Here is a 14,367-nt window from a genome sequence, read left to right as displayed (position 1 = left end):
AAATGATAATGTTTATAGCTTTCTGTTTATGATAACAATTGAGGTGTTCACTTTTCTGCGTGTGAATAATTTTTATATTTATAATGATAAGTAGTGGTATTATGTTAAGCCTCTGTATTCTCCAAATATATCATAGTTATTGATTTATATCAAATTCACCAACAAACAAAGTTTGAGAACTCTGACTATTTATTTACATTTGAATTTTGAGTCGTGTAGGGAGGGATTGTTTGTTTATTATATATTGGAGAAAAATTGATGAGTGATTGATTGATATTTGTTGTTAAATTCACAAGGTTAGGACTTTGATATTAGAAATCTAAATTTTATACTTTGATTTTTGTTAGCTCACATGTTAAATGTTAAATAAATTTATAAATATATATTTTTTTAAATGTACGATAATACCGAATTCTCCTATTATATCATAATATAACTAATATACAAATATTAAAATATCCACTTTTAATTAAAATTATGACATTATCAAAATTAAACTTTCAAATTATCAAATTGAATATCGGACAAATCAAGTATGATAGACCCTTCAAGATGTAAAGGGGTGGAACTATCCTTATCTAAACACTGTAATAAAAATAACTTTTAGCAGCAATAAATAGAAACATTAATAAAGAATATTAAAGTCTTACCTGCACGGTTTAAAGTGTCATTAGATCTAATATTTCTAAAGACATAAACAAAAAATGCTAATTACCGCTTAAAATATATATTCAACGCACAATTACTAATTAATTACCGCTGAAGCTCATATTTAATTAGTAAAATAGTCAATTTGACACATCTACTTAATAGTTATCATGTAAATAAATTAAAATTATATATATGCTCTAAATTTCGTTTGTGAAAATTTTAATTTTAGTACGAAATTAAAATGCTTTTCAATAAAAATAATATTTAACTATTGAAAATAAAAAATTCCCACCTTTCCACTATACTCTTAAAGGTATAAACACGAGACATCAACAACATATTCATTTATGTCCCAAAAATAAAAATTTAATCCAAAATTTGAGAAAGCAACTAGAAGGAAAGTTATTAAACAAAACGATATATCTTCCGGAGTAACCTAACTCTAGGAAAGAAACTATAATTAACGTTAAGAACAAATCTATTACGTTAAATTATATAAATCATTTTTGATAAGCTAAACTTAAAATTAGAAAAAATTGAGTAAAATTACTCTTCTAAAGAGTGAGGCTAATTTATAACATCGAATAGATTTGAAATTGATGAATATGTAGAAGGTCATAGCACTAATTGAATGATCAAAGTGTCAAACATAATTTATTAATGTATTATAATTTATAGTCTTGGTTCTATGTGTTCAATGCAATTTGATTGGATCCCAACATATATATACGGATCTAATAAAATATCTACCTTACTTTCAAACTTGATTAAATAACTACCTACCATTTTTCTATTTTCTCAATTAACATTTATTTCATAGTTAGTTGAGATTTAGAAGAAAGTACTTCATCATTTAGATTTACATAATAATTTACTTTCAAAAATCATGATAAATAATTTGAAAATAAAGAAGTAATTTATTATTAAATTTTAATGTCATTAAAACTAATTATCATACATAAAGTATGACGTTAAAGTGAAAACGTTTTATGAAAAAGTTAGCTCTAAGGCCGGCTCCTTTGGCTTATCATCATGTCATATATGACAATCTGCTTTAAACTCTTTAAATACGATCTTTTCCTCTATCTTTTTTATAAAAAAGAAAACTTTAAAATATAATGGTTATTGAGTCGGATCTATTCGTCAAATGTTAATTGACCCATATTAACCTATTATTATCTTACTAGCTTGTGTTCCTCTTTAATTTAACTTACATATCATTATGCGTGTTAAAAAATAGACAAGTTTTCAATCCTATTATGACAACTAGAAGTTTGCACAAAAAATACACTATAAACGCATTGTAAAGAATATCTAAGACTTCAAGTTATAGATAGAGCGAATCATTTACTTCGTCAGAATCATACAACTCAAAATTATAATTACTTTTAGATCCAGTTTCATAACAAAAAATATGTAAATCTCCTAACGTAGAATTTTTATGATTAGTTACTATCATGAAACAATTAATAAATTAATTTTATTTTTATAATAAGAAAAACAATAGATATAACCACACTGCTTAGCTGTGCGCTCCAGTAGGACTTAATCTAAGTTCAAACAATTATGAATTTGCCTTATTATAATTAGTATAGCATTGAGATCCACATGTTGGGAATTAAAAATAGCTTCTTATAGTTTTTTTCTTCTGCTTTGACCTTCAATATTGTAAACAGAATCTGGTCAAACTAAGTAAAATTTTCAACAAAATCAAGTACTATAGTCCAACAAACCACACCTTGTTACGATCGATGAGAATTAAATTCATAATTTAAATTTAATAAATTTAAATTTTAAAATTACAATCTCAAATGCTATTAAATAAAATAAAATTTTAATTTTTTAACCATAATTTAAGTAAACTCGTATATTAAAATCTACCTCGATTCCTACGTATATTGCATAATAGAAGGAGGTGGAAGGTTCGAATGGGAACACTTAAAAGTCTCAACTTGTCTTATACTGAAAGGACAGCTTCATATAAAAGACAGAGATTATCACAAATCTCAAATCTCAAATCTCCTTTTGTTTGTATCTTATTTTTGTCAAACACAAAGCTCTATCAAATATAGTTTGTCTATGACAATTTATAGTTAAAATATCTAATTATTTTATTATTTTAATAAAAAAAGTGAGAAACAAAGGATATCTATACACTATAACCCCACATGGAAAGGGAAAACAAACTGTTCCCAAATATTTAAACAGACAAACTTATAGTTTAATAAATAATTCTCGTTTGTTGAGGATGAATAAATGGATTAGACACAATCTACATGATGTACCTAATATAATAAAATTTTATTGACTTTTTTTTTTCCGGATGTGTAAATTTAAATTTGTGTTAGAAAAATTTCATATTGAAGGTAAAATGTAACCTAACAAAGGTGATTTCGTATTTAAAGAGACTCAAACTCGAGACACTATTAAGAATGAAAGAGTACTTATCACTCCACCAAAATCCTTATCTATAAACTTTTGTTTACTCTAGGTTAACTACTAATGTAGTAATCCTATTTTAATTTTACATGAAGTTTAATAAAGTAAGAAAATTTTAAAATTTATGATCTTAATGAAAGATATGTCAAATATATCAAAATGTTTCTTAATTTTATGATCTTAAATATAATATGTCAAAAATAAAACTAAAAAGTTATCAAAAACATAAAGAGATTTTTCTAAAAACAAATTGAAAAATTTATATTACAAATAAATTGAAACAGATAAAATAATCTTACGGGAATGCAAATGATAATGAATACTGGTACGTAATTATATATGCTAACTGGATTGACTACAAATAACAATAAAAGAAAATCTATCTTTGTCAACTAGATTATACATACTATTTCACACTTCAAATCTTGAAAATCATGCCGTTAATTTAATATTTTCTCCCCTCAATTAATTTTATTTGTCATATCTATAGTTCTATACCCCGTAAAAAGATATTAGTTTAACATTTTATCCTTATGTTTTTTTACCTCATTTAAAATCATCCTTTCTTTCACTTATTCTTGTTACTTAAAAAATACTATTTTTTCACTTAAAATTGGCTGTTTTCAATAGCAGTTTTTAATTGAAGCAATAAGAAAAAAAAGAGAAAATAGTAACGTTTTCATAAATAAGAAGCTTTTATTATTTTAATAAAAGTTTATTTTTCACCCTTTATTTTCTATTAAGTTGATTCGGGGAATATGAATATGTAAATTATGTTTTATATCACAAATTTCTAGCTAATTGATGTTAGGAAAAAAACATTTGTTTATGGTCAATATCTTTCTTCATATTCATTAGAGTAAGAGCAAATATTGAAAAAAAAAATGAAAATAAATATATTTGAGCCGTTAGTTTTAATAACCAGAAAAAGTAAAATGGATGGGACCAAGTAATATTGAATTATTGGTGCGACATAAATATCATAGCCTATAAGTGAAATATTATTTATATTGATAACGCAATACTTTTAAACCTCGAGTATTTGGAAATGCTAAATTCATGAAGCAATCACTACCAAGTTGCTATAATAGTAGTTAATTGTCTTTCTCAACATCATTATTATTTCTCTTTACGTGTTGGTTTTCATTAAAGATGGTCCCAATATGACATACCGAGTCATTTTGAATGTTATTTCTAGATGTATTATAATTTAATTTAAAGTTTTTTATATATAACAAATACAAAATTTATATTTGTATGTTTAGAACTATAATTTGCATAATCGTGTTCTATAGTAAATATGCTATGATTATTTCGCTATACATATATACAAAAGAAGTAATTGTATAATTCACTCGCTCCTCTTCATATTTGTATAATTTCGCTGGCAGACCGTTGGTAGCCTCTCGTTAAATCATTGACAGCCTCTCAATTCAATTTTATGTACTTGTATATCTGTATAAAATTTGAATTTGTATATAATTGAATCGAAATAAAACGTTTGTATATTAAATATTGTTCTCTCTCTCACTTTATACAAACATAAATTACACAAATATTGTATTTTATATAATTTGTGTTAGTATAAAGCGAGAAAGAAAGAAAGACAAAAGAGAACTGAGCAAGGAAATATTTGTATTATATAATTATAAGTGTATAGGACAAAGATATATGTATTTGCATGTGTATATATATAATTTTCTCTTGTTTTATACAAACAGAAATACAATTTATATATTTATACATTTCTGATTGTATAAAACGAGAGAAAGAACGTGGCGAGCGAGAGTTTGAGAGGGAGAGACAAATATCAAATAGTTTGTTATAGGGCACAATTAAATCAAAATGAAATTATGACATTTGATTTAAATTAATAGCTTGTCATTATATATTATTTTCCCATTTTTAATTAACAAACCTCTTTTGCTGCTAAAACACAAACAAAAATCAAATTACATAATTCAATAGTTTTGGGCTTTCTTTACGTCGAATTGAGACTTGAGATTAGTGGACTCTAACTAATGAGCTAAAATTGCGTCTCAATTTTGGACGTTATATCTGAAGTGGTCATGTGAAGGCGATGCTATGGTTTGTCAACGCCAACTTTAAATATTTTTACTAAAATTGTGAATTTTACAGGGCAAACTTTAGATATATTCGACTCAATTCTAACTTTGAAAGAACTTCAAACATATGATGACTGACCAAGCTAACTTCAAACAATTTTTATTAAAATTGCAGCCTTAATAATGCCTGACTTCAAACATTTGTTACTAAAGTTATGACCTTGAAAAGGCCAAATTTTAGATATTTAGACATGAGATCAGGACATATATTTGCCTAATTTCAAACACATATACCAGAGTTGGGCAAATATATGTTTGAAGTTGTTCATACCATTTGCAAGAAAATGTGTGTGATGCAATAACTAAAAAGATTTGAGCAACAGCTAATGCATTGACTATAGTCCATCCCTGCAGAATCCATATAGACGTTCAGATTTGAAAAAAGAATTTCAAAAAGATTATAAAAGAAAAAAACTCAAACATTCCTCTGTATCGATTTATATGACTTACTTTCTTAATTAGTCAGTCTAAAGAAAAATAATACATTTCTATATTAAGTATTACTCCCTTTGTCCATATTTCCTCTTTTTGTTATCCATATTTAGTTGTCTATTTTGATAAATCAGGAAAGATTAACTTTTTTCTATTATATATGCCCTCGTTTAAACTTTTTAAAAATCTTTAAGTTTTAATTAATTCTTTTTGAAGACCATAATTAATAAGAGTAAAATGATAACTTCAATACGCTAATCATTGTCGTCTTAATAGATATGTTATTTCTAAAGTGGAAAAGTAAATAGAGACAGAGGAGTAACAATTTAACTTCAAAACATCTATTTTACCTTAATAAAATGATTTATAACCATACAAATTTCTATAATTCACTTTAGACCACAAATTTTAAATGGCTTCATTTCTTTTTTAAACTATATGTCAGTCAAATTATCTCATACAAAATAAAATCGAGCAAGTGTAGAATATATATATATATACGGAAAAAAAAGTTGACAAGTGTATTTTTTATTTATTTTTTTAAAAAAGAATGATGGCATTTTATTTAGGAGTCCGAAACTCAAAGGGTAAAAAATATTAACAAAAATTCCAAAACGGTATATAAAATTTTATATAAACCAAAACGGTAAAATCGCTGCCGACGCAGCGATTTACTTCGACTGAAAAAGTAAAATCGCTGCTGAGGCAGCGATTTTGCCAAAAAAATTTTTTTTTAATAAAAAAATGAAATCGCTGCTCAAGCAGCGATTTCAAAATGTTTCTTCTTTAAAATCGCTGCCAGTGCAGCGATTTATAAAAAAAAAAAAAAAAATTTGCAATATAAATCGCTGCCTTAGCAGCGATTTATAAAAAAAAAAAAATTTTTTGACATAAATCGCTGCTCTAGCAGCGATTTACAAAAATAATTTTTTTTTTTAATAAATCGCTGCTTAGGCAGCGATTTATTTAAAAAAAAAAATTTTGTTATTAAATCGCTGAGCAATTTTTTAAATAAAAAAAAATTTTAAAAATGTTAACTTATGTTTATAATTTATAAGAAAATATACATTATTTTAAAAAAATTAAAAATAAGTAAATATATTTTCTTTCTAAAAAAAATATTATATTGAATTTAAATTTAAATAATATTTGAATTCAAATAATTAATTTAAAATTAAATGAGAAAAATTATTTAATTTTTTTTTAAAACAAAATTATATACTTTTATATTTATTTTTTTTTATATATATATATATATATATATATATATATATAAAGTGAAAAGGATCACATGACAATAGTAAAATTTGTTTTTTTATCGTAAATAGTTGAAGAAGTTCACATGTAAATAGTACATGAGACTTTCAATTCTATAAATTGGAACTTATCCTTCATATTCATATTACTTTCAATCTTCCAATCTACCAACAATTTTAGGTAAAAACATTTGAATATTATGGGAGAGTCTAGCCAAAATTTCAGTCATTTGAATTGTTTCTCATCGGATTCAACTAATAGGTAAATAAAGTAATGTTTTCTTATTTCTTAAAAATTATTTTTCTTATATGTAATATATTTATATTATTATTTTTATAGGTATGATCAAATTCAAAATGCAGTGAGTTATTGTACACAAATTGTAAATAACAATGTTATGGGTGATGAACGAGTTGGTGAGTTGCACAATGATGAACCTTCCGAGCATGAATTAACAGACAGTGATGATATGTATGACGGCGATGATGATAATGTGGATAATGCACCTAATGCATCCATTGAAGATCAAAGTATTAATTATCATTCTACAGCGATTCCATACTTAGATCACACTGACGAAAATGCAGAAGATTTTATGTACACGAGAGATGACGGTTCCATTCGAATGGCACTTTGGAATTCAAACAATCCTAAACATATCCAGTCAGGTTCGATTGTTGAAAACTAAATATTTTATAGTTGTTTATTTATTTATTTATTGCATGTTGATTAATTTAATTTGTATATGCAACTAGGTATGTTATTTATGAATAAGATGCAAATGAAATCTGCAGTAAGAGCATATAGTCTTGCTATTAAAAAAGAATTTCTTTGTGATCAATCCAAAAGTAAAAGTTGGAAAGTTATTTGCAAGCGTCATGAGTTAGGGTGTGATTGGATGATTCGGTTTAGAGAGATTTCAAGCGGTATGTGGAAGGCAGGAAAAATGATTGAACCGCATACTTGTCTTACAGATAACTATAAGGAGGATCATTTCAATTTGAATGATAACATGATTGCCACTTCATTAATACCATATGTTATGCAAAATCCGGACATAAATATTAAGATGATCCGTGAAATTATCAAAGGAAAACATCACTATACTCCTAGTTACAGAAAAGCACAAAAAGGTCGAAGAAAAGCATTTCGAATGGTTTATGGTGATTTTGAAAGTTCATTTAAGGCGTTACCTCGATACATGGCTGCACTACAATTATTCAATCCAGGCACTATTATTGAGTGGGAGCATCATTCTACAACAATGCAAGGTGAGCAAATTTTTAAATTTCTTTTTTGGGCTTTTAAACAGAGCATTGATGGTTTCAAAAGTTGTAGGCCGGTCATTTCTATCGACGGCACACATCTTTATGGTTTGTATGATATCAAATTGTTAATTGCGGTTGGAATTGATGCGAATGGAAATATTTTTCCACTTGCATATGCTTTAGTTGCACGTGAGAGTTTTGAGTCTTGGTCATGGTTTCTCAAGTTATTATGGACACATGTAGTTTGTGAACGACAAGGAATTGGTCTTATTTCTGATCGTCATCAAGGAATCTTGCAGTGCGTTCAATCTTATGATTGGTTGAGTCCACCCAACACATATCATAGATTTTGTGTTCGACACTTAAAAGCAAATTTTAATAAAAAATTTGTAAATAGTGAACTCGAAAATCTAATGTGGTTGGCTGCTACTGAGCATCAGGAGAAAAAGTTTATGCAACGGATGCAACAAATCAAAACATTGTCTCCTGCAGCATATGAATGGTTAAATGAATTTCCTTTGGAAAAATGGACGATGTATAAGGATGGTGGTCGTAGATGGGGTGCCATGACGACAAATGTGTCTGAGTCATATAATGGTTTATTGAAAAAAGCTCGGGGGCTTCCTGTGACTGCCATGGTTCGAATGACGTTCAAAGCTCTCGTTGATCGTTTTGTCGAAAGAAACAATCTTGCAATTGCATTACTTCAAAGTAATATGCCATGGCCACTTGCGATAGATAAAAAATTTAATGATTATTATCAAAGAGCTCAAGGGCACACAGATATGATGACTTACAACACAGGTGATGGAGTTTTTGAAATTCTTACTTTTGCTCATGATGGTAAAGGTGGAAATGTCCACAAGGTTACTGCAAAAGGTAAGAAATGTTCTTGTGGAAAATGGAGAAACTATCATATGCCTTGTTCGCATGCCATCAAATTTTGTGGACTTCGCGGAATCGAGCCAAAATCTTATGTAAGTAAATTCTACAGTGCAAAATATTACAAACGAACATACAGTGAGACATTTAATCCAGTGGGTGATGAAATGTATTGGCCACTAGCTCCTTTTAATTTAATTGCAAATACTGAATATTTGCGGACAAGTGGTACGCAAGGAAGAAGCCGACTTAAGAATGATATGGATATAGCTCCGGCTCGCATGACTAGAAAATGTAGTGTTTGTAAGGAGACAGGTCACACAAAGGCACGATGTCCTACTCGATTTTAAATATTTTGTATATGTTTTTAAGGTTAATGTGTTTTTATTATCTTGTTATTAATATTATGATATATCTTTTATATTTATTTGTTGACATGAATTTAATTTGTCTTCCGCATTTTAAATATTGTACGTAAAAAATAATGATTTTACCTAATATAAAAAGTATTGATTTGACTTAACATAAAAAGTATTGATTTGACTTATGATAAAAAAAAAGTGAATCCTGCAAACTTGTTCAAACATACAAAAATGTTGACAAAAAGTATTGATTTGAGATAAAAAAAAGTAAATCCTGCAAACTTGTTCAAACATACAAAAATGTTGACAAAAAGTATTGATTTGACATATGATATATCTTTTATATTTATTTGTTGACATGAATTTAATTTGTCTTCCGCATTTTAAATATTGTACGTAAAAAATAATGATTTTACCTAATATAAAAAGTATTGATTTGACTTAACATAAAAAGTATTGATTTGACTTATGATAAAAAAAAGTGAATCCTGCAAACTTGTTCAAACATACAAAAATGTTGACAAAAAGTATTGATTTGAGATAAAAAAAAGTAAATCCTGCAAACTTGTTCAAACATACAAAAATGTTGACAAAAAGTATTGATTTGACATATGATATATCTTTTATATTTATTTGTTAACATGAATTTAATTTGTCTTGTGCATTTTAAATATTGTACGTATAATATCTTTACATTATTATTATATTACTGATTTGAACTCTATTAAAAAATAATGATTTGACCTAATATAAAAAGTATTGATTTGACATAACATAAAAAGTATTGATTTGACCTATTACAAAAAGAAAAGTAAATCCAGCAAACTTGTTCAAACATAATCTCATTACTTTGTTCAAACTTGCACGAAACAACAAAATTTACATATTTCAAAATTCGAATCTTCAGCCTTTTAGAATAAAGTGCATAAAAAAAATTATTCTTCTGAATCCGAATCTTCTACATCTTCATTCTCATCTTCATTTTCATCTTCATTTTCAAAATCTTCCTCATTTTGATAGTGACTGCCTGTTCCACATCTAGTTGATTTGTGTAGCCTAGATGTTCTCCGAGGTGGATTTTGTCTATTAAGAACTAAATTTTGTGAAGCCCCAGCATTAAATCTTGAATCATCAAACGCAGTTACCTATAATACAATATAACATAATATAATCAAATAAACATGCAATAAAAATAAAAAAAAATTATAAAAAGTTAAAAAAATTGTATGAAAATAATTATACTTACATTCGAAAAATTCAATCTTCCACCAAATGGAGAATTATGTATCGGAAATTCACGCATACCATGTTGAAAACCATATTGAGAACCACTAAATTGTGCAAACCCAGATATTGGAACCTGCGGAGTTACAAAACCAACTGTTTGCTGACTAGAAAAATTCGGATTAGTGTTAGAGGGCCCTACAGAAAAATCAAATGTGGGATAATAAGGCTCGGGAGTCGCCACATTAGTGTTAGAGGGTCCTGCAGAAAAATCAGCTGTTTCACTAGTGGTCCTTCTACCTCGACGAGCACCCTCTCTCGGTGTTGTTTGTCGTGATCGGCGAGATACTTGTACTGGTGGTGGTTCATCGTATTGAGTGGGAGGATTGTAATCATGATCAAAGCTCAATCGCGTTCCCTGAAAGGCCGCATTCATTGACTCCATTGAAATACGAGCGACTTCCGCTGCATATTGTCTCATTTCATTAGATTGATTTTCATCATTTTCAATCATCCGAGCTCGACGATACTGCATTTCATGACCTCTAGCCTATAATGAATAAACAAATATTAATAAAAAAAATTATTAAAGATTGACATAATAATTTGAAATTTATGTAATATACATACTAATGCCTCATGTCTTCCTGCCATGTGTTGATACCCTTTTTGTACAACATGTTGTGGATTTCCAATGACCATGCGGGTATGCCTCATGTACCAACGGAAGTAATCTGTTTGATCACTTACAAATGGAGGTCGAAATATACGATTTTGACGTTGTTCCCATAAATATTGTGTATAGTTAAATACATCTATATCTTCTTGTTTTATTTTTGATCGTTTATCACGCTTAAAATGATATTCGGAAAATTGGGTACACGGTCCAGGAATATGTTGTAAATAACCGAACTGTCTCACAACACGATCAACCATGTGCCACTCACGATAAATTCCATAAATCAGTGGCACCTGCGCCATCCAGACACGTTGTCCTGACCGACACCACTCAGGCAATCCATTAATAACATCTTCCGAATAAGGCTGCCAAATAAACTATAAAAAAATAATTAAGTAAGATAATTATAAAAACAACATTGGCAGAAAAAAATATATTCTTATTTAAAATAAAATAAAATATGAAAAGTATAAGATACTAATAATATTAAATACCTGTTCATCAGTTAGATTATCAAGTACATCCCTAATCACACCGATTACAGTTCGTGCCTCATTTTGATGATTTCTACGTCGCGTCCATTTACGTGCAAGTGCAGTTAAAGCCTCAAATTGATTGGTTCTTAGAGGCTTTGGCAATGGTTGCAGGGGAATAATTCTTTCCCATGCCCAAATCTACAATAAATAAATTCACCATTACTTATAATGCACTTAAATTTAAAAGTGCATATTACTAGTATATAAAAAATATTTAATCAAAAAAATATGTATACCTGCACTAAAGAGAGAAATCCACAAACTTCATTTGATTTTTTCATTGACGCACGGCATAAACAATTATACAAATATGATAATGCGGCCGATCCCCATGCTTGAGTTGACATTAAATCTAAATTTCTCATGTCAATCAAAATGTCCAAATTAATCTTATTATTAGATTTATCCGGAAATATTGATCCACCACATAACCATAATAAATATAATCTAAATCTTTGTTGAACTTCATGCTCAGTTGAGTTATCGTTAATAACTTCCAAACCTTCGATATACTCAATCAATTTATATGTTGACAATCTACTAACACCAGAAAAACAACTAGTATCGGGTAACCATCCTGTTAATTGAAAAATCATTTCTTGTCTACCTATAATCCCTAAAGAATCAGCTCCATTTAAAATTATAGGACTACCATCAACTACCATTCCGAATAAAATTTCAATATCTTGTAAAGTTATGGTAGCCTCGCCAGTTCGCATGTGAAAAGTATGAGTTTCCGGACGCCACCTTTCAATTAAAGCAGAAATTAATCCGGAGTCATACGGCACACATCCAACATCAAGAATTCCTTTAAATCTACAATTTTCAAAATATTGAAGGATGCGAGAATGTAACGGATGATATTTTAAATGTTGCCAAAATTCAATATCACCACGACGCGTATATAAGCAACATCTCTCTTCTTTTATGCTACCATTCCAAATTCCTTCGGAACGATGATGAACTTGAATTTTTAATACATCATGCTCTACTGGACCAGGATGTACGTATAAATTTGATGGATCCATATCTATACACAAAAAATAAAAATAAAAATTAACATTAATATAAGTATCAAACGATTGAATATATCAACAATATCATATAAAAGTATAAAATTAATTAAAATAAATTAAAAATAAAATAAATTTAAACTCATCTTATAAGGAAAATGCTTTTAAAAACTTTAGAAAATTTGAAGAATAACAAGAATTTTAAGATTGTGGAAGATTGAAAGTAGATTGGATTGGAAGATTGAACTACCAATTTATAGAATTCAAAGTATGATGTACTATTTACATGTGAATATTTTTTTTAAAACTTACAATAAAAACAAAGGTTTACTATTGTGATGTCATCCACTTTAACTTGTGAAAATTTTCTTCAAATTATACAATAAAAACAAAAAATTTTACTATTGTCATGTGATCCTTTTCACTTTATATATATATATATATATATATATATATATATATATATATATATATATATATATATAAAAGTATATAATTTTGTTTTAAAAAAATTAAATAATTTTTCTCATTTAATTTTTTATTTAAAAAAATTAATTATTTGAATTCAAATATTATTTAAATTTAAATTCAATATAATATTTTTTTTTTAAGAAAGAAAATATATTTAGTTATTTTTAATTTTTTAAAAATAATGTATATTTTCTTATAAATTATATACATAAGTTAACATTTTTTAAATTTTTTTTTATTTAAAAAATTGCTCAGCGATTTAATAACAAATTTTTTTTTTTTTAAATAAATCGCTGCCTAAGCAGCGATTTATAAAAAAAAAAAAAAATTTGCTATAAATCGCTGCTAGAGCAGCGATTTACATAAAAAAAAAAATTATTTTTGTAAATCGCTGCTAGAGCAGCGATTTATATCAAAAAAAAATTTTTTTTTTTATAAATCGCTGCTAAGGCAGCGATTTATATTGCAATTTTTTTTTTTTTTTTTTTTTATAAATCGCTGCACTGGCAGCGATTTTAAAGAAATTTTTTTCGTAAATCGCTGCCAGAGCAGCGATATACCTTATTTTTTAAAAAAAAAAAGAAAATTAAAAAATAATGTTAAATCGCTGCACTGGCAGCGATTTTAAAGAAGAAACATTTTGAAATCGCTGCTTGAGCAGCGATTTCATTTTTTTATTAAAAAAAAAAATTTTTGGCAAAATCGCTGCCTCAGCAGCGATTTTACTTTTTCAGTCAAAGTAAATCGCTGCGTCGGCAGCGATTTTACCGTTTTGGTTTATATAAAATTTTATATACCGTTTTGGAATTTTTGTTAATATTTTTTACCATTTGAGTTTCGGACGGTGTTGGCGGCGGTGAGCCGGTGACGGGTGTCTCCAAAATTTGTCCGAAGCTTATTAAAAGTGGATATAAATTAAATAATTTTAAACAAATAAATACTCCAATTTAAATGGTTGCGTGTAAATAGGACGTGTCGTGAAATTTGTTTACTAATTAATGGTAGGTCATAAATCATAATAACAAAG

The 14,367-nt window shown here is 27.5% G+C and overlaps 2 protein-coding genes across 3 annotated transcripts; one reads left to right on the top strand and one right to left on the bottom strand.

Moving 5' to 3' along the window:
• The first annotated feature begins 6,954 nt into the window (after positions 1–6,954).
• LOC138337784 (uncharacterized) lies at positions 6,955–9,482 on the top strand. The gene is made up of 2 exons (XM_069288127.1): positions 6,955–7,573; positions 7,661–9,482. Exons 1-2 carry the CDS (start codon positions 7,303–7,305, stop codon positions 9,403–9,405), a joined length of 2,016 nt encoding a protein of 671 aa, XP_069144228.1. The 5' UTR covers positions 6,955–7,302; the 3' UTR covers positions 9,406–9,482.
• Positions 9,483–10,016: 534 nt separating this feature from the next.
• On the bottom strand, positions 10,017–12,923 carry LOC138337782 (serine/threonine-protein phosphatase 7 long form homolog). Of its 2 annotated transcripts, none has more exons than XM_069288126.1 (5): positions 12,791–12,923; positions 11,815–11,994; positions 11,272–11,697; positions 10,664–11,191; positions 10,017–10,562 (listed from the first exon to the last, which is right to left on the bottom strand). In XM_069288126.1, the coding sequence occupies exons 1-5, from the start codon at positions 12,791–12,793 to the stop codon at positions 10,353–10,355; spliced, it is 1,347 nt and encodes a 448-aa protein (XP_069144227.1). In that variant the 5' UTR covers positions 12,794–12,923; the 3' UTR covers positions 10,017–10,352. The 2 variants fall into 2 exon arrangements, with proteins under 2 accessions (XP_069144227.1, XP_069144226.1); XM_069288125.1 differs by lacking the exon at positions 12,791–12,923 and adding an exon at positions 12,093–12,597.
• Between the last annotated feature and the right edge of the window lie 1,444 nt (positions 12,924–14,367).

This window comes from Solanum lycopersicum, chromosome 1 (assembly GCF_036512215.1).
Source record: "Solanum lycopersicum chromosome 1, SLM_r2.1".
Classification (NCBI taxonomy): domain Eukaryota; kingdom Viridiplantae; phylum Streptophyta; class Magnoliopsida; order Solanales; family Solanaceae; genus Solanum; species Solanum lycopersicum.
The sequence above is the reverse complement of the archived record's forward strand: the minus strand, read 5'-3'. Positions and strand labels throughout refer to the sequence as shown.